The following is a 26,095-nucleotide window of genomic DNA, read 5'->3' on the forward strand; positions in this document are numbered from 1 at the left end:
CCTCTGAATCACAAGAAAATGTTAGCACAGGAAAATAAAGAAGCATTTACCCACACCCCCTATGAATGTTGTAACCCAACTTCCTTGTATGATTTCAATTAAATACTGTGGTTGAGTCAAGTCTCGAGAGCACTCTGACTCCCGAGTTCAGTAGCTCTCACTGCAAGAACAGCCTGTCAGAATTGTACCTCAATTGTCTGTTTTCTTATTTGCCTACCAGGTATCCCTAGTCCTTGGTGACCCCCAGCTCATGTTGAGGCTGGAACCCCCAGCAACTAAAAATGGTGTGGAAAAAATGGGAGAGGAATGAAGTATTAAAACTTTCCGTTCTGACCAGGGGCAGATCAACGGCCCCACACTTGCCCACACCCTACAACTTGTGTGCAGGAGGTCCCAGAGGGTCCAGAGTAAACAAACACACAGCTGGGACACCCACAGAGCCTAGTTGATAACAGGACTTACCTGCCCTCCTGAGCTCCACTTCCTTTCAGTAGGCTTCTCTACGCAGGTCAGATCCATTGGCCAGATATCCTCCCATACCCAGTAGCATTTCTGTCTCCCAGGAGGTCCGCAGTAACCAAGGATACAGGAGGCATAGCCTGCCTCCAAAGAGACAGGCTCTGACCTCAGTCACAGAGCTCTATCTGCCTTCAAGAAATTGGAGATATCATGTACTAGCAACTTAATAGCATAACTGAAAGCTTTAGAACAGAAAAAAGCAAACCCAAGAAGAGAAGATGACAGAAAAGAGTATGACTCGGGACTAAAATCAACCAATTAGGGACAAAGAGAATGATACAAAGATTCAATAAAACCAAGATCTGGTTCTTTGACAAAATCAACAAGAGAGACAAATCCTTAGCCAAACTAACTAAAGGGCACAGAGACAGTATAACAAAATCAAAGATGAAAATGGAGACATAACAGAAAACTGAGGAAATACAAAAAAAGAAAAGAAAAGAAAAAGCACCAAAAGCTACTACAAAAGCCAATACCATACAAACCTTGAAAATCTAGATGAAATGGATGATTTTCTAGACATATTTTTTAGACTTCATGTTAAAAGTCTTAGAGAGATCAGGAATTCATTGCATATACCTAGGCATAATAAAACAATAAAATCAATATATAGCAAGCCAACAGCCAACATCAAGGAGAGAAACTAGAAGCAATCCCACTAAAATCCAGGACAAGGCTGCCCATTCTCTTCCTGTTTATTCAATATAGTACTCAAATTCTAGCTAAAGCAATTAGATAGCAAAGGGAGATCAAAAGAATACAAATTGGATAAAAAAGTGTGGGAAAGGAGTCAAAGTATCACTATTTGCAGATGATAAGATAGTATACATAAACAACCTCTAAAATTCTACCAGAGAACTACTAAGCCTGACAAACAACTTCAGAAAAGTGGCAGGATATGAAATTAACTGAAACTAATCAGTTGTCTTCCTTTATACAAATGATAAACAGGCTGAGAAAGAAATTAGGGAAACAACACCCTTCACAATAGCCACAAATAATATAAAATATCTTGGTATAACTCTTACTATTAAGTGGATATTAGCCCAAAAATACAGAATACCCATGATACAAGCCACAGACCACAAAAAGTTTAACAAGTAAGACCCAAGTAAAGATGCTTCAATCTCACCTAGACAGGGGAAGAAAATAATCAAGGGAGGTAGAGGGAGGGAGGGACCTGGTAAGATAGGAAGGTAGAGAGGAAAGAGGGAACAGGACTGGGTATCGGGGCAAGGAACAAGGGGCAAAGGGAATTAATGGAAATAAGTAGCCTTGGAATTGGGGAATGGGAGGACCCTCTAAAAAGTACCAGAGACCCAGGAGGTGAGACACCCTCAGGATTCATTAGGAATGACCTTAGCCAAAATGCCCAACATTAGGGGAAAGGGAACTTGAAAAGTCGACCTCCAGTAGATTGACAGGGTTACTAACCCACAGTCAAAATTTCTGACCCAAAATTGTTCCTTTCTAAAAGAACTGCAGGGACAAAAATAGATCAGCAACTGAAGGAAAGGTGCTCCAGTGACCAGTCCATCTCAATGGGAGACACCAAGGACTGACACCACTATGCTATGGTGTGCTTACAGATAGGAGCCAGGCATGGCTGTCCTCTGAGAGGCCCTTCCGGCTGCTGACTGAAACAGAAGTAGATACTTACATCCAAGTCAGGGAAACCTGTGGTTGATTTAGGGAGGATTAAAGAAGCTTAGAGGGAGAGCATCACCATAGAAAGACCAACAGTCTCAGCTAATCCAGACTCTAGGAAGCTCACAGGGATACCAATCACGGCCTAAGGTACCTGGCACATATGTAGCAGAGGTCTGCATAGACTGGCCTCAATGGGAGATAGCCTTAATCAACAAGAGACTTGAGGTCCCAGGGAATGGGGAGGCCTTGGGAAGAAGCAACCTCTGGGAGGCAAAGAGGAGGAGGAATGGGGTAAGAAACTGTGGTTGCGGGGACCAGAACGGGGAAGAAATGACTGGAATAAAAATAATATAGTTTTAAAAATCCCTCAGAATAGGACCAAACTTTGCCAGATATACACCTGACAGAGGATTAATATCCAGAATATACAAAGAACTAAAAAAAAGTTAAGGGGACAACCCCACTAAAAATTTATAATAGTATAAACAAAGAGTTCTCAGAGAAGAAATCAAAATGGCTAAGAAATGCCACCAAAAAAAATGGAAAATCCTTAGCAACTAGGAAATGGCAAATTAAAAAACTGTTAGATTCTTTCTCAGGCCAGTCAGAATGGCTAAGATCAACAAAACAACAGTGCTGGTGAGGTTGTGGGAAAAGGAGAGTCCATATTCGCTGCTGATGGGAACGCAAAATAGTGCAGCCACTCTAGAAGTCAGTAAGAAGAATGCTCAAAAAATCTACAAAAATATAAATAAATAAGTTTTCTGTATGAACCAATATACTACTCCTTCACATACAAGCAAAGAAGTCAACATGAATCTAATTTCTGAGAATTTGAAACCTACTGAATTCTGAGACTCCTTACTACTCATCCTCAGTAAGAAAGTACAATTAGGAAAGTTTTAACATGTATCACCAGTAGATGATCTTGAAAATTTTCAGTGACTCTTACTCAGAGAAGAAACACACGAGAGAGTAATCATAGGCATATCTACTGATTTTCTCTCAGGGATAAGAAATTGAGATGTTAGAGTCTTCTTCTTGTGTAGTCTCTGCCCTTGAGGAGCAGGGAATGAACATACCATTGATCAATTTGTATAATAAGCTTCAGAGGGATACAAATCCCAGGGCACAACTATAACACTTATAGTTACCAAGACAGAACATACTAATGCCTTTCCCAGAAACAAATCATCCAGGTTCTTTTCTCCATGTTTGGTTCTTTCACCTTTTTCTTTTGGACAGACCTCCTATCTTTCACAACCAATGTGCCCTGAGCAAGTAAGATTCAAAAGAGATGGCCCACGGTGAGTATATAAGATCACCCTTATATAGTCCAACAGATGTTGAAGGAAATGGAGAATAAAGTAGTTGATAGGAAGAGTATTATCTCTTTCTTCAGCATAGGAAAGGGAAACCCCTGCAATGTCCTGCAGAGGCTACTCTTATGAGTAATATCTGAAAAAGTAAAGTCACTAGCATATTTGCTTCAAGTTGAATTTTCATAGTGACCTTTACTTTGAATATGTATAATTGAGGGTACATTACAGAGGAGCTAATATGTAGTTTTTTACAGGTACACCATTACATTCTTTTTTTTTTCTCCATCTTCATTAACTTGGGTGTTTCTTATTTACATTTCGATTGTTATTCCCCTTCCCGGTTTCCAGACCAACATCCCCCTAACCTTACCCCTCCCCTTCTATATGGGTGTTCCACTCCCCATCCTCCCCCATTACTGCCCTCCCCCCAACAATCACGTTCACTGGGGGTTCAGTCTTGGCAAGACCAAGGACTTCCCCTTCCACTGGTGCTCTTACTAGGTTATTCATTGCTACCTATGAGGTTGGAGCCCAGGGTCAGTCCATGTATAGTCTTTGGGTAGTGGCTTAGTCCCTGGAAGCTCTGGTTGGTTGGCATTGTTGTCATATGGGGTCTTGAGCCTCTTCAAGCTTTTTCAGTCCTTTCTCTGATTCCTTCAACCGGGGTTCTTATATCTGAAGATTTCCCTAGACAGAAGAGTTTAGTGACTTAGTATCAATATAAGTTGTACACGATAGAGCCTGGTGACATAATTTACAGTAAAGTTGTTCTCTTCTAGTTCTAAGAGATCTTATTATCTCAGCCAAGAAAGCCAGAGCTCTCTCAGACTTCAACAAGCATTTGTGAATTTTCAAACTCACTTGCTTGGAACTATCTCAGGATTCTCATGATAAACCAGCCTCCCTTGCTATTCCTTGCTTCCTTTTGTATGTTGCACTTACTAGAATTTCTCTCCAAGAAGAGTCTTCTTGTTTTTATCAAAGAAATTGGTTTCTAAAATCTGAATTTATCTATAGACAGCATATTCCTATCTCTCCTTTAAGCATGAAGATGAGAAGAGATTAAGAGACTCAGATATTTTACATAATTATTTTATTTAATGGGAGGTAGATGCGTGCAATGCCCCACCACAAATTAAGCAGCTATTCAGTTGAGTTTTCCCCCATTTGGGAAAATCTCAGGACTCATAACAACTGGAGTAGAGTGGCTGTCCATGGCTTTGGTCATGGTGTCTCCCATAATAGTAAAGGTGGTGGACAAGCTTTTTATTAATCATTTCTCAAATAATCAGAACTCACAAATACCTTCAAGTATTATCCTCTATTGTGTGCACTAAATATTTGTACAGGATAGACAATGGATCAGCGTCTTTGCATACATGCCAAAACACATGAGGTTCAGGAATAAGGTGAAGTCAAGAACTGTGCTAAGAAACAAGTGATCAGACATTTTGTTCTAACAAATATTTCCTGTCTGTTTACTGAGAATCATCTGTGTAAATGCAGATGAATTTATGTCTGTGTCTACTTAAATTTAAATTAATGTAGCTGAAAGAATTAAAATGGGCATCAAGGACTGGTCTTCTACTGGGTCCTCTCTACCTTATATCATTTAGATTTGGAAACTTTAGAGAATCATTGGCTAAAATATTTTTTTCACTTGAGTAGGTCTTATCCTCAAGAAGACTCTGTTAGCAAGACATTGGCATAATTTTTCTACTGATCCCAGCACTTATTTCTTATCTTCTGTTACAGGAAGCTTGAGTTTGCCCTTTCAAGTATAATGATGTGAAGATTCCAAATTGTTGTGTCTCTGTCCTTAGTTTTCTCTGTTCTAAATATATTGTTGACTCCAACCCACAAGGAAAATCATAACTTATAAATTGATTGTTCCTGTGCAGTCTGTATATATCATCTATCCATCACTACCTCTCTGTGTATATCTCTATGTATTTTGGGAGTTGTTCTGGACTATTTGTGGCTTGTCATTCTTCACCATTCCTTTTACCTCTGTGCACTTAAACACTTTTGCTACTAACACTTGCTTCCATAGTTGATTCTTGCATCTGGGTCTTTAATTTTCCCTATGAAAAATCATTATTCTCATACAACCAAGTAGGTATCTCTTTTGTAAGAAACCCATATTCAGGAGCTACATCCCTGACTTTGACAAACCCATATTGCATTCAAAGATGCACTCTGAACCCATTCAGAAAATAGTGTTCAATTATTCAGTATTAAAACTGCTAGCCATCTCTACTTCTGGGAGATGGAAATTTGAGTGCAAAAACAAAACTGAATCTTTATTTTCACAATATCAAGCACTGACCTTCACAAGGAAACTTTCTTGAAGAAGAGCTTCCACAAAACTTTCAAGAACTGATAAGAGCCTAAATCAGGTCTTTGGCACTTACTGATATAACTCAACAGATAGACCCAGCAATACCAGACACTAGGAATAAAGCAAGTAGATTGTTTCTTATACTGAGATACTTAGGACAGTGTAATTTCTATTGTCAAAATTCTTTTAAATAGTAGTTTGGTTGTTGCTTTTACTGTAGGTAGTAATTCATGAGATAGGCTAACACTGCAGTGAACAACACTTCTTTATGGTTCTTGGATGAAATCAAAAATCTTGCAGACACTGTGAAAGCATTCAAACACAGAGCAATAACCCCAGTCCATGTGACCTCTGAATACCTCCAAAGAAAGCCTGTAGCATCCAGACCCTTTACTTTATCTTTAAGATTTAAGGGTCATTCTTTCTTTCTTTGCCGTGTATGTTACATTTATCACTAGATGTGTTCATTATTTTGATCTTAAAATTTGTCTTAAAGAAGCAATATTTGATTATCCAGGAAATAAAAACATGCTTCTGACTGAATAACATCTTACCTTAATCCTATTTAGTAAGAGGGGTTTTTAGTCAGTGATGGAGGGTGTTTGATTATTTTATATGCAAGTGAATGGATGAGGAAGATGAGCATTGAGTATTTTAAAAGATAAAAGTTTAAAAGTAATTTTCTTGGATTCTAATTACAGCCACCACCATCAATTCTTTGTAAATGTCTTTTAACATTCAATGTCTGCATTTATTCTACCAATTGCCTTGGTTTTAATTGCAGGATATTTAGAACCATGAACCATGTGTTGATGGCTCAGGAAAACAATATTGTTGAGGTTTCTGTAGGGAAGGATACATTGTAAGATTACATAAAATATTAATTGAAGGGAAAATAGGATAAACTGTTGAGACATATAGGTATATATACTAAGAAATGAATGAACTAGAATTGATTGAATGAACTAAGTGGGGTTTTTCTATACCTTTCTCTTATCTTACTTATCTTGTCTCACATAGTGGTTTTCTTTGGAGCTAGAGTTGGTAAAGATTTTTGGACAGGTGCTCAGGCTGTAGTACCAATGCTACAGAAGTAGAAAGTTATTTCTTCATATGTTCATTGCGTCTTTAATTCAGCTATCAAAAATGGTGTCAAAACCTTCCTCTTTGTCAGATAATCACCTGGTATTGAGGCTTGATTGGAATGGGAACCATCCAGAGAGCCAGGAAATGTTTCACACACACAAAATAGGCAGGCAGAAATTAAAAAGATAAAGGTGTGGAAGAGAAGAATGGGATTTCAAGAGGAATATACAAAGAACATATGATCATGTTCACAAACACAAACCTTTCTGAATGATCAGAATTTAGTGTGACCACTGAAAAATGTTGAGATGTGAGAGTGGGAATCAGAATGCATCCATCATAAAGAAAGGGTGTGCTGCACTTTTAGAAACTGACTGCTTTGCTCTAAATACTTCCAGAGATTCTCTGGGCTTCATATGCTTTAAAATTTATAGAGTTAGTAATTCAAAGTAGAGATAAGAGGAAAAGACAAGTCTCACAAAGGAAGGGTTAATATTATGAGACAGTCTTTTCAATGAATGAGAAAATGCAGAAATCCTAATTTTTATACTAATGAAACTGTTATGTATATTTATCTCAATACATAAAAGGACAGTCATCTTAGAGACTGTGGTGTATATTTCCCAATCTTTCTCTCCCATAGGTGTCTAGCTTATTTGTCAACAGCATGAAACCAGGAAACCAAACAAGTACTTTAGAATTTTTACTTCTGGGGCTTTCCCAAGATCCAGAGCATCAACCCATGCTATTCGGACTGTTTCTGCTCATGTTTGTGGTCACTGTGCTTGGAAATCTGCTCATCATTCTGGTCGTCAGCATTGACTCTCACCAGCATACTCCCATGTACTTCTTCCTATCTAATCTGTCCTTTTCTGACATTTGTTTCATCACAACAACAATCCCTAAGATGTTAGTGAACATCCAAACACAGAGCAAGTCCATCACCTATGCAGAATGCATCACCCAGATGTATTTTTTCATGGTCTTCGCAGGCGTGGACATATTCCTCCTCTCTGTGATGGCCTATGACCGATTTGTGGCCATCTGTCACCCCCTACACTATCCAGTCATTATGAATCCTCATCTAAGTGGCTTGTTGGTTCTTGTATCATGGTTTATTAGTTTCTCATACTCTTTGATCCAGAGTCTGTTGATGCTACGGCTGTCCTTCTGTACCAATCAGATAATTAAACACTTTTATTGTGAACATGCCACAGTCCTCACTATAGCCTGTTCAAACACACTAATCAATTATATCATTCTTTACATACTGATATGTGTCCTTGGCTTTGTTCCTTTCTCAGGGATCATTTATTCCTACTTTAAAATTGTTTCCTCTATTTTGAGAATCCCATCAACAGATGGAAAATATAAAGCATTTTCTACCTGTGGGTCTCACCTATCAGTGGTTTCTTTATTCTATGGGACAGGCCTTGGGGTGTACCTTAGTTCTGATGCATCTTCCTCTTCTGAGAAGGGCATGGTGGCCTCAGTAATGTATACAGTGGTCACACCCATGTTGAACCCTTTCATCTACAGCTTGAGAAACAAAGACATTAAGAAGGCTTTACAAGCACTTAGGACAATACTTTTTTTAGGTGATAAGTTCACTTGCTTCAGTATTCTGAGATGACAAAAGTAAAATTGTAAGCTAAAAATATTTTGTCCTTTAGTCATACATAACTTTACCTAGTTTGTTCTTTTGTTTTTGATAAAAATTATACTGAGAATACTTTTAGCTGAAATTTATATGATACCTCATCCATTATCCTCAATTCTATCCTCCTCCTCTCTTTTAAATGGCATGTTTTTCACATCAGTTTAATGTTTACGTTTCTTTAGGTCTGTACAACCATTCAATGTCAACTCATGAATTGTTTTTAAAAAATTATGAATTAGTTCATTTTTAGAACATAAGTCCAAATATAGGTAAACAATACATATGGCTAGAAATTCTGCATTAATTATTCATGTACTAGAATGCATGTTGTTATTAGACATTACTTTATGGACAGGCTGGACCTTACAAAGAAAGTCTGTACTCACCACTCAGAAATCACCACTGGGATTTCAGACGTGAAATTTTGTACTGGAGAGAAATTTTTATGTTGCTGCTACACACTGACTGAAGCGGTCTTCTATGATGTGAATACTTTTGTCCTCCTGACTTCTATGTTAAAATATTATAAACAGTGTGATTTTATTAAAAAGAGAGAAATTGAGAAGCAATTAGTTTGATTTCTAATGCTGCCCTCAGGAATAAAGTTTCTTATATACAACACAAGGAAAGAAACTACACCGTGCAGAAAGCAAGAATATAATTTCCTTGCAATGAAACCAAAAAAGAGGCAAACAAACATAATTCTACCTCTAACAATGAAAAAAGCATGAAGCAACAATCGCTATTCTTTAATATCTCTAAAAATCAATGGACTCAATTCCCCAATAAAAAGACATAGACTAACAGAATGGATATGTAAAGAGGACCCAGCACTTGCTGCATGCAGGAAACACACATCAGAGACAAAGACAGACACTATATCACCATAAATGGCTGGAAAACAACTTTCCAAGCAAATGGCCCAAAGAAACAAGCTGGAGTTGCCATTCTTTTTTTTTTGAGGGGGGATATCTTTATTAATCATAAACCCAATAGAGGAGTAATATCCAAAATATACAAAGAACTCAAGAAGTTAGACTCCAGAAAAACAAATATCCCAATTAAAAATGGGGTATGGATCTAAACAAAGAATTCTCAACTGAGGAATATCTAATGGCACCTAAAGAAATGTTCAGCATCCTTTGTCATCAGAGAAATGCAAATCAAAACAATCCTGAGATTCTGCCTCACACCAGTCAGAATGGCTGAGATCAAAATCTCAGGTGACGACAGATGCTAGGGAGGGTATGAAAATGGAGTTGTCATTCTAATATCAAATAAAGTTGACTTTCAACCAAGAGTCATTAAAAAAGGTAAGGAAGGACAATTCATATTCATCAAAGGAAAAATCCACCAAGATGAACTCTCAATCCTAAATATCTATGCTCCAAAGGCAAGGAGACCTACATTCATAAAAGAAACCTTACTAAAGCTCAAAGCACACATTGCACCTTACACAATGATAGTAGAATTTCAACACCCCACTCTCATCACTGGACAGACCATGGAAATAGTAATTAAACAGAGATGTAGAGAAACTAAGAGGAGTTATGAACCAATTGGATTTAATAGATATTTATAGAAGATTCCATCCTAAAACAAAAGGAGATACCTTCTTCTCAGCACCTCATGGAACGTTCTCCAAAATTGAAAATATAATTGGACACAAAATAGGCCTCAACAGATACAGAAAGATAGAAATAATCCTATGCACCCTATCAAATCACCACACACTAAGACTGGTCTTCAATAACAACAGTAATGACAGAAAGCCCACATATACATGGAAGTTGAACAATGCTCTACTCAATGACAACTTGGTCAAGGAAGAAATGAAGAAAGAAATTAAAGACTTCTTAGAATTTAATAAAAATGAATATATAACATTCTCAAACTTATGGGACACAATGAAAGAGGTACTAAGAGGAAAACACAGAGCTCTGAATGCCTGCAAAAAGGAGCAGGAGAGAGCATATGTCAGCAACTTAACAGCACACCTTAATGCTCTAGAACAAAAAGAAATAAATAAACCTAAGAGGAGTAGAAGGTAGGAAATACAAAGAATTCACAGCTGAGGAGTGCTGAATGGCTGAGAAGTACCTAAAAAAAATGTTCAACACCTTTAGTCATAAGGAAAATGCAAATCAAAACAATCCTGAGATTCCACCTCACACCAGTGAGAATGGCTAAGATCAAAAACTCCAGCGACAGCAGATGCTGGCGAGGATGTGGAGAAAGAGGAACACTCCTTCATTGTTGATGGGATTGCAGACTGGAACAACCATTCTGGAAATCAGTCTGGAGATTTCTCAGGAAACTGGACATTGCACTACCTGAGGACCCAACTATACCTCTCTTGGGCATATACCCAAAAGATGCCCCAACAAATAACAAAGACACATGCTCCACTATGTTCATAACAAACTTATTTATAATAGCCAGAAGCTGGAAAGAACCCAGATGCCCTTCAACAGAGGAATGGATACAGAAAATGTGCTACATCTACACAATGAAATACTACTCAGCTATCAAAAACAATGACTTTATGAAATTCATAGGCAAATGGATGGAACTGGAAAATATCCTGAGTGAGGTAACCCAATCACAGAAAAGCACACATGGTATGCACTCATTGATAAGTGGCTATTAGCCCAAATGCTTGAATTACCCTGAATGCACAGAACACATGAAACTCAAGAAGGATGACCAAAATGCAAATGCTTCATTCCTTCTTTAAAAGGGGGAACAAGAATACCCTTGGGAGGCAAAGTTTAGAACAGAGGCTGAAAGAGTGCCCATTCAGAGCCTGCCCGACATGTGGCCCATACATATACAGCCACTGAACTAGATAAGATGGATGAACAAAGAAGTGCAGGCTGACAGGAACCGGATGTAGATCTCTCCTGAGAGACACAACCAGAATTCAGCAAATACCTAGGCGAATGCCAGCAGCAAACCACTGAACTGAGATTGGAACCCCCATTAAAGGATTTAGAGAAAGGACTGAAAGAGCTTGAAGGGGCTTGAGACCCCATATGAACAACAATGTCAACCAACCAGAGCTTCCAGGGACTAAGCCACTACCCAAAGACTATACATGGACTGACCCTGGACTCCAACTGCATAGGAAGCAATGAACGGCCTAGTAAGAGCACCAGTGGAAGGGGAAACCCTTGGTCCTGCTAAGACTGAATCTCCAGTGAATGTGATTGTTGAGGGGAGGGCGGTAATGGGCGGAGGATGGGGAGGGGAACACCCATATTGAAGGGGAGGGGGAGGTTAGGGGGATGTTGGCCTGGAAACTGGGAAAGGGAATAACAATTGAAATGTAAAAGAAATACCCAATTTAATATAGATGGAAGGAAAAAAGAATTCAAGATATTGAAAAGAAAATCTCAAAAACCCAGGAGAGCAAAACCTATTCTCAACAATAAAGGAACTTCTGGGGACATCACCTTCACTGACCTCAAGCTGTATTACAGAACAATCGTGATTAAAAACTCCATGGCAGAGGAGAGAGGGTGAGAAGCCATGGCAGGTGATATAAGATTCTGCTCTGAGTATTTACAGGTTGTTATCAATGTTCTAAGGGATGGATGGTACCGGGCTTTGTATGTTTAAATGGGCAATTATATCTTACCAATTGGGTCAAAGATTATTGTGCTGTGTGTTCTTTTATGTGAGGGTTTGAGTGTAGGAAAGTGTGCGGCTGGGCTGTGTTTCTGCCAAGATATCTAGCAGATATCTTTGGGCACCGAGGTGCGGACAAAGTGGGTAAAAAACAATGATACTTCTTTTATTTTTATATTTTATAACAACAGATGGCGAGCCAAGGTGATGGGCAACAATCCACTAGTAATCCTGAGGGTTGAGAGAAAGTTTTTATTTTCTAAGAGGAGGCCAGCGCCATGTTAAGTCATGTGATATCTTAAGTGTGGAATTCAAACAAAGAAATGGGGAAGCCACCTGGGCTGGCAGGCTGTAGGTCCCCTGCTGTGTGAGAAGTAATGGCAGATCAGAGTTAGAGATTAAAAGCTGCTTTTTAAAGAAAGTTGTTTAGAGTTAGACAAGCTACTTCTTAGTTACAGGTATTATTAAAAGGTGATTGAGTTTGTTTTTAGAAAGAAGAGAGTAAAGAGATTACCTGAATCAGGTGGGGATTTTCATCCATGGTTCAGAACTTAGATAGGGAAAAATTAGTCACTACCTCCAAATAGAGAATTGTGATTGAATGTCTGTAACACCAGGGAGAGTGAATGCAGGCATATATTGTAGAAGTTATTAAGGTTAAAGAAAAATCTGTGGCTCCGGGTAGAGAGCTTAACAGATGGATATATTTTGGGCTAAAGTCCTGAGTTTTAAGTTGTTTGTTGGTTTTAGAATTGATAGGTGTTTAAGTTTGTTTTAAGGAGAGTAAAGAGATTACCCGAATCATGTGGTGATTTTCATCTATGGTTCGGAACTTAGATAGGGAAAAATTATCACTACCTCCAAGTAGAGAGTTGTGATGAAATGTCTGTAACACCAGGGAGAGTGAATGCAGGCATGTATTATAGAAGTTATTAAGGTTAAAGAAAAATCTGTGGCTCTGGGTAGAGAGCTTAACAGATTGAGATACTTTGGGCTAAAGTCCTGGTTTGATATGTTGCTTATTGATATTGGAATTGATAGAAAGTATTTGGTTTGTCTTATGAATTACCCTGCTAAAGGCCATATGGCTCATTGATGCCGGCTAGTGAGGGTTTGTGGTTACTTTTGATACTTAACACAACAGGAAGCTCGAATTCTCTTAACGTGGGCTCCACGGGAATTTGGGGTCCATTTCCTGATATCATAGAGTACAAAAACCTATCAGGCTCATTGTTTAGCTTACTTCCTTTTTAAAAAATTGTTTAGTCTTCATGATGGGTATGACTTTGAGTTTTATGGTTATATTATTACTCTGGGAGAGAGTGCAAGATACAAACTTTTCTGGTTACAGACTAAGGAACACAGTATTTTGGGAGAAAGATTTTGTCTTTGTGCTGTTAAAAATTGTGATTAGGCTCTGGAAACCTCACAGAGTCATACTGATCAGATTTGATAGAGGTAGACTGCCTGAAAAATTTATTCAGGAGAATCAAACAAAAAGATATCTCAATTCTAAACCTTTGTCTTGAGAGTTGTATTTTACAGAGTGTGCCTACTTGGAATCCTGGTCTCAAGAACTTTAAGCTGGGTCCAGTCAGGACACATCCTGCTACAGCATTTGCTTCATTCTTCCTACCCCCTACCCTTAAGGATATCTCAACGCCCATGTACAGCTTGAAGAAGTTATGGAGGAGTCATCGCCCCAATTCCCTGGACTTTGGGGGGCTAAAAGTGGTTATTCTAAAGTTGTTTTTATGAGGTACTTAAAATTTGTTGTAATTTAACAGGGAGGAATTAGGTAGATTGAGTTATACAATCATAATCTTATTTGTTAACTAAGCTAAAATCATATCTTTGTTTTGATATAGAATTTATTTGTTAAAAGAGATTAAAAGTACAAGGTTTAGAGCCAGTCCTTCCACTGATGTCATTACAAACTTCTGAGTTGATTACACATGTGAGTTAAGGGTCAAATAGCAAACATATTACTGACTTTGTGAGAGAACTTTCAAGATATTATTAAGATATAAAGACAACAGTCCAGATTGTCTTATATAGATAGATGGTTTTCAAAAACGTCAGAAATCCACAAAATTTGAGATTGAAAGTTATTTATCTTTTGTTAAGACATATCTGCTCCTAACAGTTCCCCTTTGGCAGATTTAATGAAGGATTTGAACATCTCTACCTCCAGGTGAGGCAATACTTTGTGGCAGCCACTGGACAAAACTGCTTGTTTCATCTGCAGACTAATACTGTCCAGAAAAGGACAAATTATGCAGAATAGTTGACTGATAAACCCTGCCAAGACAGGGTGATCAGCCCTTCAAAATCTGCATTTCAAGAGTCTGTCAGTTGATTTTGGGCCAGAAGGCTGAAGACTTGTGCTCACATGTTGCTAACAGGGGACTGTGCTAGTGGAGATTTGTCTCTACAACCTCTCAGTTCTGGAAGCTGTGTTAGGCTTCCTATGTGTATAGATATTTGGTCATTTTCAGATTTCTGACGGGGTTGAAAACTGATTATAGTTTCATAGCCTATCAGGCTTTTTAACTCTGAATATACATATTTTATTGGATAGTTATCAGATAGTATACAAGCTAGGCAAGATATAATATAGATTTTAAGCCTTTCTTTTTTTAAGATTTATTTATTTATTATATATATAAGTACACTGTAGCTGTCTTCAGATACACCAGAAGAGGGCATCGGATCTCTTTACAGATGGTTGTGAGCCACCATGTGGTTGCTGGGAATTGAACTCATGACCTCTGAAAGAGCAGTCAGGTGCTCTTAACTGCTGAGCCATCTCTCCAGCCCCGATTTTAAGCCTTTCTTAAGCTGAAATGAAGAACTAAATGTTCTGTTTAACTGATATAGTGATGGACTGGGTGTTGAGAATATCATATGCTTTATAAATTGTAGAATGGTAATAATTGTACTCAATTTATATATAAGTGAAAAGGCTTTTTAACTGGACAAAAAGGGGGAAATGTTGTGGTTTGCCCTGAAGTTATCTGTATTTTCATGCTAATTCCACTGCCCCAAGGACAGCTGCCTAGTCAAGGACTCAGAACTCAGGTGACTTCACCAGAACCACCTCTCCATTGAATGTATAAAGTACAGGTGAGGAGCAGGTACAGGATAGAAGGAGGCCTGTCATTGGAGGAGAAAGAAGGATGTGTGGCAGAGAAGTTTGAAGGAAGAGGAGGAGACTAGGACAGAGAAGAAGAGACAGGAGAGGAGAGAGGGTGAGAAGCCATGGCAGGTGATGTTAAGATTCTGCTCTGTGTATTTACAGGTTGTTATCAATATTCCTAAGGGATGGATGGTACTGGGCTTTGTATGTTTAAGTGGGCAATTATATCTTACCAATTGGGTCAACAAAAAAAAAAAAAACTCCATGGCATTGGCACAGAGACAGGCAGGTAGATGAATGGACTAGAATTGAAGTCCCAGAAATAAACCCACACACCTATTTTATCAAAGGCACTAAAACCATACATGAAAAAAAAAGATAGCATTTTCAACAATGCTGGTTCAACAGTGCTGGTTCAACTGGAAGTCAGCATATAGAAAAATGTAAATTGAACCATTCTTATCTCCTTGGACAAAGCACAAGTTCAAGTGGATCAATGACCACTCTGGAAATCACTCTGGCAGTTCCTCAGAATATTGGACATAGTACTACCTGAGGACCCAGCTATACCACTCCTAGGCATACACCCAAAAGATGCTCCAACATATAACAAGGACACATATTCATAGCAGCTTCATTTGTAATAGCCAGAGGCTGGAAAAAAGCCAGATGTTCTTCAAGAAAGGAATAGATACAGAAAATGTCATATATTTACACAATGGAGTACTACTCAGCTATTAAAAACAATGACTACATGAAATTCTTAGGCAAATGGATGGATCTAGAAAATATCATCCCGAGTGAGATAACGCAGTCACAAAAGAACACAAATGGTATGTACTCACTGATAAGTGAATATTAGCCCAAAAGCTTGGAATACCTAAGAAAAAGTCCACAGATCATATGAAGCCCAAGAAGAAGGAAGACCAAAATGTGCATGCTTCATCCCTTCTTAGAAAGGAGAACAAGATACTCATGGGAGGAAATACAGGGGCAAAGAGTAGAGCAGGGACCAAAGAAGAGATTATCCAGAGACCTCCCTACCAGAGGATCCATCCAATATGCTGCCACCAAACCCAGTCACTATTGCTGATGCCAAGTGCTTCCTGACAGGAGCATGATAGAGCTGTCTGAGAGTCTCTGCCAGGGCCCTACTGTTACAGATGAGGAGGGTTGCAGCTAACGACTGGACTGAACCAGGGCACCCCATTGATAGAGAAAAGACTGAAGGAACTGAATGTGGTTGCAACACTATAGAAAGAACAACAATATCAACCAAATTCCACCAGAGCTGCCAGGGACTAAACCACCAACCAGTGAGTAGACATAGAGGGACCCATGACTCCAGCCACATATGTGGTAGAGGATGGCATTGTCCAGCATCAGTAAGAAGAAAATCCCTTGATCCTGTGAAGGCTTTTTTCCCCAATGTAGACTAATGCCAGGGCATTGAGGTTAGAGTGGATGGGTGGGAATGGGAACATCTTCCTAGAAGCAAGGGGAGGGGAGGAGATAATGGACAGGGGGGAAGGGGATAACATTTAAAACATAAATATCCAAGAAAAATAAAATCATTAATTAAAAGAAATGTAAGCACATAAAATATCCCAAAAGATAACATTAAAAAAAGAAATAGCACAAAAATCTTTCCATATATTATTAGTAAACATGGGGTCAATCCATGACAGTTTTGCTTCTCTGCTTTATTAATTGTATTTTAATTTTGAACTGCTGAATTTAAAACAATGAATTATTTAATTAATATTTAAAAAAATCAACAAAACCTAGAGCTGGTTCATTGAGAAAATCGACATGATAAATGAATCATTCCCAGACTAACAGGAGGGCACAGTGACAGTATCCAATTTAACAAAATAAGAAATGAAAAGAGAAATATAACAACAGAAACCAAGGAAATAGAAATAATAATCAGATCCTACAACAAAAGCCATTTCCTAATGAAATGAATAATCTTCTAGGCAGATACCAGGTACAAAAGTCAAATCAGAATCAGTTAACCATCTAAATAACCCCTAAAGAAATAGAAGCAGTCATTAAAAGTCTAACAACCAAAAAAAAAAAAAAAAAAAAAAAACCAGGACCAGATGAGTTTAGTGCAGAATTCTATCAGATCTTCAAAAAAGATCTAATACCAATATTCTTCAAACTCCTTCACAAAAAAGAAACAGAAAGAACACTATGCAAATCATTCTAGAAAGCCACAATTATGCTCACGCCTAAACTACACAAAGACCCGACAAAGAAAGAGAATTTCAGACCAATTATGAATATTGATACAAAAATACTCAAAATTCTGGCAAACTGAATTCAAGAACACATCCAAATTATCATTCACCATGAGCAAGTAGGCTTATCCCAGGAATGCAAGGATGGTTCAAAATATGGAAATCCATCAATGTATTCCAGTATATAAACAAACTCAAAGAAAAAAAACCACATGATCATCTTTTTAGATTCTGACAAAACCTTTGACAAAATATAACACGCATTCATGTTAAAAGGATTGGAGAGATCAGGAATTCAAGGCTCAATAGGATGAAAAGCTCTTGGTCCTGTAAAAGTTGTTTCCGCAATGTAGGGGATTGCCAGGGTGGGTGGGTAAGAGTGGAGGCATCAGGCTGGAGAGATGGCTCAGCCATTAAAGGCTAGGCTCACAACCAAAAATATAAGAGAGTGGGAGCAGGGAGAAGGGGAAAGGGTATGGGAGAGGAGGGAAAAGGGATGACATTTGAAATGTAAGTATAAAAAATATTCAATAGCAATAACATTTTTTAAAAAGTACTTTTTAAATCAGTAATTCAATGTTCATACTTTAATATAATAAAAGCAAACCCAGATATCCCTCAACAGAGGAATGAATATAGAAAACGTGGTACACATGCTCCACTATGTTCATAGCAGTCTTATTTAAAATAGAAGCTGGGAACAACCCAGCCATCCCTCAATGGAAGAATGGATATAGAAAATGTGGTACATTTACACAATGAAGTACTACTCCGCTATTAAAAACAATGACTTCATGGAATTCATAGACATATGGATAGAACTACAAAACATCATCCTGTGTGAGCTAACCCAGTCACAAAAGAACATACATGATATGTACTCAATAATAAAGGGATATTAGGCAAAAAGCTTAGAACACCCATGATACAACTCACAGACAATATGAAGGTCAAGGAGAAGGAAGATCAAAGTGGGGATGCTTCCACCCTTATTAGGAGGGGGAACAAAATACAGGAGTTAGAGTGTGGGTGGGACTTGAGAGGACAAGAAAATGGAAAGGGAGAAAAGGGGACGAATCAGGTATGGGAGGAGACTGGGATGATATACAGAAAATTATGAAATTAAGCAGAGGTGTGTAGCAATGGGGGATGGGAAATTGAGGAATGTAGCCAGCACCAGAAAGTCCCAGATACAAGGAAAGTAGAGGCTCTCGGGACCTGAAGGGGATAAATTAGCTGAAATGCCCAACAAAGGGGAAGAAGAACCTGTAGAGACCATATCCAGAGGTTAGGCAAGGCCCCCTGACTGAAGGACTGGGCCACCCACTCATCTCCAAATTTTTAGCCCAGAATTGCTCCTGTCTAAAGAAATACATGGATGAAGTGCAGAGATGAGACTGAAGGAAAGGCCATCCAGAGACTACCCTACCTGGGGATTTATCCATATATAGACTCTAAACCCAGGAACTATTGTAGGTGCCAAGAATGGCATGCTGTCAGGAGCCTGACATAACTGTCTCCTTTGAGGCTCTGCCAGAACCTAACAGATACAGATGTGGATGCTCATAGCCAACCACTGAACTGAGTATGGGGACCCCAATGAAGGATCTAGGGAAAGGATAGAAGGAGCTGAAAGTGTAACCCTACAGGAAAAAAAAAGGTCAACTAACCAGACTCCCCCAGAGCTCCTAGGGGCTAAACCACCAACCAAAGTGTTCCATGGAGGGACCCATGACTCCAGCTGCATATGTACCAGAGGATGGCCTAATCTGGGAGAGGAGGCCCTTGGTCCTGTGATGGCTCGATGCTCCAGGGTAGGGAATGCCAGTGTGGGGAGGTAGGAGTGGTTTGGTGGGTGGAGGAGAAGCCTCACAGAAGCAGTGGTAGGGAGGATGAGATAGAAGACTTCTACTGAGGAAACCAGTGTAAAAGGGGATAACATTTGAAATGTAAATAAACAAAATATCCAATAAAAACTGTTATTAAAAATAAGATTCCAAGAAACTAGAGGCAATGAGAGTTCTTTATGCCCTGCCAGATAAATGAGGTATATAAGAAGCAACTCTGGGATGAAATACCCATAGTCCTTGCCTCTTCAGAGCACACACATCTCAGACATGCAAAAATCAGTGGGGCATCTTCAGAAAGCTCACTTGCTTGCCACAGCCTTCCCTGGATGACTCCAGCCAGTTGAAAAATGAAAAAATAAGAGCTTTTCAAGATAGTCTCACTTTCTTTTTTTTTTACCTTTATTAACTTGAGTATTCTTATTTACATTTCACTTGTTAATCCCCTTCCCGGTTTCCAGGCCAACATCCACCTAAGCACTCCCCCTCCCCTTCCTCCCAACATTACTGCCCTCCCACCAACAATCACGTTCACTGGAGGTTCACTCTTGGCAAGACCAAGGGCTTCCCCTTCCACTGGTGCTCTTATTAGGCTATTCATAGCTACCTATGTAGTTGGAGTCCAGGGTCAGTCCATGTATAGCCTTTGCGTAGTGGCTTAGTCCCTGGAAGCTCTGGTTGCTTAGCATTGTTGTTCATAAGGGGTCTCAAGTCCCTTCAAATTCTTTCAGGAGTCCCGTTCTCAGTTCAGTGGTTTAATGATGGCATTCGCTTATGTATTTGCTGTATTCTGGCTGTGTCTCTCAGGAGAGATCTACATCCAGTTCCTGTCAGCCTGCACTTCTTGCTTCATCCATCTTATCTAGTTTGGGGGCTGTATATGTATGGGCCACATGTGGGGCAGGCTCTGAAGGGGTGTTCCTTCTGCCTCTGTTCTAAAGTTTGCCTCCTTATTCCCTCGCAAGGGTATTCTTGTTCCCCTTTTAAAGAAGGAGTGAAGCATTCACATTTTGGTCATCCTTCTTGAGTTTCATGTGTTTTGTGCATCTAGGGTAATTCAAGCATTTGGGCTAATAGCCACTTATCAATCAGTGCATACCATGTGTGTTTTCCTGTGATTGGGTTACCTCACTCAGGATGATATTATCCAGTTCCATCCATTTGCCTATGAATTTCATAAAGTCATTGTTTTGGATAACTGAGTAATATTCCATTGTGTAGATGTAGAAATTTTTCTGTATCCATTCCTCTGTTGAGGGGCATCTGGGTTCTTTCCAGCTTCTGACTATTATAAATACGGCTGCTAGGGACATAGTGGAACATGTGTCTTTGTTATATGTTGGGGCATCTTTTGGATATGTGCCCAAGAGGTATAGCTGGGTCCTCAGATTGTTGAATGTCCAATTTTCTGAGGAACCTCCAGACTGATTTCCAGAATGGTTGTACCAGTCTGCAATCCCACCAACAGTGGAGGAGTGTTCCTCTTTCTCCACATCCTCGCCAGCATTTGCTGTCACCTGAGTTTTTGATCTTAGGCATTCTCACTGGTGTGAGGTAAAATCTCAGGGTTGTTTTGATTTGCATTTCCCTTATGACTAAAGATGTGAACATTTTTTTAGGTGTTTCTCAGCCATTTGGCATTCCTAAGCTGTGAATTCTTTGTTTAGCTCTGAACCCCATTTTTAATAGGGTTATTTGTCTCCCTGCAGTCTAACTTCTTCAGTTCTTTGTATATTTTGGATATAAGGCCTCTATCTGTTGTAGGATTGGTAAAGATCTTTTCCCAATCTGTTGGTTGCCGTTTTGTCCTAACCACAGTGTCCTTTGCCTTACAGAAGCTTTGCAGTTTTATGAGATTCCCATTTGTCGATTCTTGATCTTAGAGCATAAGCCATTGGTGTTTTGTTCAGGAAATTTTTTCCAGTGCCCATGTGTTCCAGATGCTTCCCTAGTTTTTCTTCTATTAGTTTGAGTGTATCTGGTTGGATGTGGAGGTCCTTGATCCACTTGGACTTAAGCTTTGTACAGGGTGATAAGCTGGATCAATCTGCATTCTTCTACATGCTGACCTCCAGTTTAACCAGCACCATTTGCTGAAAATGCTATCTTTTTTCCATTTGATGGTTTTGGCTCCTTTGTCAAAAATCAAGTGACCGTAGGTGAGTGGGTTCATTTTTGGGTCTTCAATTCTATTCCACTGGTCTATCTGTCTGTCTCTGTACCAATACCATGCAGTTTTTATCACTATTGCTCTGTAATACTGCTTGAGTTCAGGGATAGTGATTCCCCCTGAAGTCCTTTTATTGTTGAGGATACTTTTAGCTATCCTGGGTTTTTTTTTTATTCCATCTGAATTTGTAAATTGTTCTGTCTAACTCTCTGAAGAATTGGATTGGTATTTTGATGGGAATTGCATTGAATCTGTAGATCGCTTTTGGTAAAATGGCCACTTTTACTATATTAATCCTGCCAATCCATGAGCATGGGAGATCTTTCCATCTGCTGAGGTCTTCTTCAATTTCTTTCCTCAGAGGCTTAAAGTTCTTATCATACAGATCTTTCACTTGCTTGGTTAAAGTAACAACGAGGTATTTTATATTATCTGGGACTATTATGAAGGGTGTCATTTCCCAAATTTCTTTCTTGGCTTGTTTCTCTTTTGTGTAGAGGAAGGCTACTGATTTGTTAGTGTGAATTTTATACCCAACCACTTTACTGAAGGTGTTTATCAGCTTTAGTAGTTCTCTGGTGGAAATTTTGGGATCACTTAAATATACTATCATATCATCTGCAAATAGTGATATTTTGACTTCTTCTTTTTCCAATCTGTATCCTTTTGATCTCCTTTTGTTGTCTGATTGCTCTGGTTACAACTTCAAGAACTAAATTGAATAAGTAGGGAGAGAGTGGGCAGCCTTGTCTAGTCCCTGATTTTAGTGGGATTGCTTCAAGTTTCTCTCCATTTAGTTTAATGTTAGCTACTGGTTTGCTGTATCTGGCTTTTACTATATTTAGGTATGGGCCATGAATTCCTATTCTTTCCAGAACTTTTATCATGAAGGGGTGTTTAATTTTGTCAAATGCTTTCTCAGCATCTAATGAAATGATCATGTGGTTTTGTTCTTTCACTTTGTTTATATAATGGATCACATTGATGGTTTTCCGTATATTAAACCATCCCTGCATGCCTGGGATGAAGCCTACTTGATCATGGTCGATGATTGTTTTGATGTGCTCTTGGATTCGGTTTGCCAGAATTTTATTGAGTATTTTTGCGTCGATATTCATAAGGGAAATTGGTCTGAAGTTCTCTTTCTTTTTTGGGTCTTGGTGAGGTTTAGGTATAAGAGTAATTGTGGCTTCATAGAGGGAATTCGGTAGTGCTCCATCTGTTTCAATTTTGTGGAATAATTTGGATAATGTTAGTATGAGGTCTTCTATGAAAATCTGATAGAATTCTGCACTAAACCCGTCTGGACCTGGGCTCTTTTTGGTTGGGAGACCTTTAATGACTGCTTGTATTTCCTTAGGAGTTATGGGGTTGTTTAACTGGTTTATCTGTTCCTGATTTAACTTCGGTACCTGGTATCTCTCAAGGAAATTGTCAATTTGCTGCAGATTTTCAAGTTTTTTTTTTGAATATAGGCTTTTGTAGTAGGATCTGATGATTTTTTGAGTTTCCTCTGATTCTGTAGTTATGTCTCCCTTTTCATTTCTGATTTTGTTAATTTGGACAGACTCCCTGTGTCCTCTCGTTAGTCTGGCTAAGGGTTTATCTATCTTGTTGATTTTCTCAAAGAACAAACTTTTGGTTCTGTTGATTCTTTCTATGGTCCTTTTTGTTTCTACTTGGTTGATTTCAGCTCTGAGTTTGATTATTTCCTGCCTTCTACTCCTCCTGGGTGTATTTGCTTCTTTTTGTTCTAGAGCTTTTAGGTGTGCTGTCAAGCTGCTCATATATGCTCTTTCCTGTTTCTTTCTGCAGGCACTCAGAGCTATCAATTTTCCTCTTAGCACGGCTTTCATTGTGTCCCATAAGTTTGGATATGTTGTACCTTCATTTTCATTAAATTCTAAGAAGTCTTTAATTTCTCTCTTTATGTCTTTTTTGACCAGGTTATCACTGAGTAAAGGATTGTTCAATTTCCACGTATATGTGGGCGTTCTTCCCTTATTGTTGTTGAAGACCAGCTTTAGCCCATGGTGGTCCAATAGGACGCATAGGATTATTTCTATCTTTCTGTATCTATTGAGGCCTGTTTTATGACCAATTATATGGTCAACTTTGGAGAAAGTACCATGAGGTGGTGAGAAGAAGGTATATCCTTTTGTTTTAGGATAGAATATTCTATAAATATCTCTTAAGTCTATTTGGTTTATTGTAGGGAGCGGCTAAAGATGGCGCCGACATCCGGTGATCGTTGGTGATAAACAACTGCAATGCACATGTGTTGGCGTTTCTCCGGCAGCTTCAGGCTGGAGTGATATTCATGCTAATGAGGTATTTCATGCTCCACCAATCCCTAGAGGACAAGTATATAGCCATAGCCTGTCTTGTATATAAGGCTTGTGCCTTTGTTCCTTGGTGTCCCCTGTATCAACAATGAGGTGTTCCTGCCATTAAGGCTGTTGAGAAGAATCCAACGGTGTTGCGTCTTCTTTGCTGGATGAGGTGGGCGTTGCAATTCATGACTTCTGTTAGTCTGTCTATGTCTCTGTTTAATTTCTGTTTTCGTGATCTTCCATTGATGAGAGTGGGGCATTGAAATCTCCTACTATTATTATTGTGTGAGGTGCAATGTGTGCTTTGAGCTTTAGTAAGGTTTCTTTCATGTATGTAGATGCCCTTGTATTTGGAACATAGATATTTAGGATTGAGAGTTCATCTTGGTGGATTTTTCCTTTCATGAATATGAAATGTCCTTCCTTATCTTTTTTGATGACTTTTAGTTGAAAATCTATTTTATTCGATATTAGAATGGCTACTCCACCTTGCTTCTTCAGACCATTTGCTTAGAAAGTCATTTTCCAGCCTTTCATTCTGAGGTAGTATCTGTCTTTGTCTCTGAGGTGTGTTTTTTATAGGCAGCAGAATGCAGGGTCCTCATTGCCTAACCAATTTGTTAATCTATGTCTTTTTACTGGGGAGTTGAGACCATTGATGTTGAGAAATATTAAGGAATAGTGATTATTGCTTCCTGTTATATTCATATTTGGATGTGAGATTATGTTTGTGAGATTATGTTCTCCTGTATTTGTTTAAGAACGTTATTTATGTCCTTCCTCTAGGCCTCTATCATCATCATGGGATGTGACTTTAAATCCAAATCTTGCTTTTATGGTGTGATGGGGTATCCAGGAATTGCTATAGTGGGAGAACTGGGTTCCGATGATTCCAAGTAGTCTTGGTTTCTACTGTTTATGTTTTTGAGCTTACCTTTTGCCATCTGCTTATCTCTAGTGTTACCAGTCCTCACTGTCTCTGACACCAGTCTGTCCCTCCTGTGATCCTGCTTGTGTCAGAACTACTCAGAATCCAGGTGTCTCTGTGATCCTATGATTCTGGGATCTTGAGATCCTGGTTGTATCCAGTCTCCTGGAAGTCAAGCTTCTTCTGTGATTCTGTGATACTGTATCACTGGACATTTCATATCACCTATGATCCTGGGAATGTTAGAGCACTTAGGAGTCAGGCTTCCTCTGGGTGTTTTGGAAGTGGTTGTGGAGCCATTGCCCAAGGTTTGCTCAGGGCACCGGTTCAGACTGGAAGGGACCTGTGCTCCTGGCTTGGCATGGGTTCCTGCATCCCTGAATCTAAGGGGTTCCAATTACTCCCAGTGTTGGGGCACTTGTTCTGGCCCCCTCGTTTCTCTACAATCAGCTCTTTATTTTCTTCCATGGTTTTTTGGAATATATTTTCTGGTCCTTTAAACTGGGAATCTTCTATTCCTATTATTCTTAGGTTTTGTCTTTTCATAGAGAAATTAATTTCCTAGCTATTCTGTATTAGAAACATTTCAGATTTGTCATTTTCTTTGATTGGAGTATGAACTTCTTCCATAGTTTCTTCTATGCCTGAGATTCTTTCTTTTAATCTCTTGTATTCTGTTGGTGATGCTTGCATCTGTAGATTCTGTTCTCTTTCCTAGGTTTTCTATCTCCAGAATTGCCTCCATTTGAGTTATTTTTGTTGCTTCTATTTCTACTTTTTGGGCTTGAACAGTCTTATTCATTTCCTTGACCTATTTGATTGTATTTTCACATATTTTCTTAAGAGATTTGTTTCTTCTTTAAGGACTTTCTCCTGTTTGATTTTATTTTCATGTGTTTCTTTAAGTAATTTATTTATTTCCTCTTTAATGGCTCCTATCATCTGCATAAGATAAAAATTAAGGTCATTTTCTTGTTCTACAGGTGTGCTAAGATATCCAAAGCTAATGTAATAAGGCATCAGCATTGTGATGGTAGAATATTGGACTGTCTTCTGCATTTTGTTCTTATGCTTCTCTTTAGCCATCTGATCGTTACTGGTGTTGGCTGACCTGGTAGATCCTGAGAGTAGGAGGCCTCTGGGATTCATTCTCTTGGGTGGCAGCAGGCTGTAGACTGTGCTGTGGACTGCAGATCCTGATTACAGGTAGAGATGTGAATGGGA

The 26,095-nt window shown here is 38.9% G+C and overlaps 1 protein-coding gene across 1 annotated transcript; it reads left to right on the forward strand.

Moving 5' to 3' along the window:
• The first annotated feature begins 7,585 nt into the window (after window positions 1-7,585).
• On the forward strand, window positions 7,586-8,551 carry Or7h8 (olfactory receptor family 7 subfamily H member 8). Its single transcript, XM_087564250.1, has one exon. The coding sequence runs from the start codon at window positions 7,586-7,588 to the stop codon at window positions 8,549-8,551; it is 966 nt and encodes a 321-aa protein (XP_087420376.1).
• The last annotated feature ends 17,544 nt before the right edge of the window (window positions 8,552-26,095 follow it).

Source organism: Rattus norvegicus, chromosome 8, assembly GCF_021556685.1.
Source record: "Rattus norvegicus strain SHRSP/BbbUtx chromosome 8, alternate assembly SHRSP_T2T, whole genome shotgun sequence".
In the NCBI taxonomy this organism is placed as follows: Eukaryota; Metazoa; Chordata; class Mammalia; order Rodentia; family Muridae; genus Rattus; species Rattus norvegicus.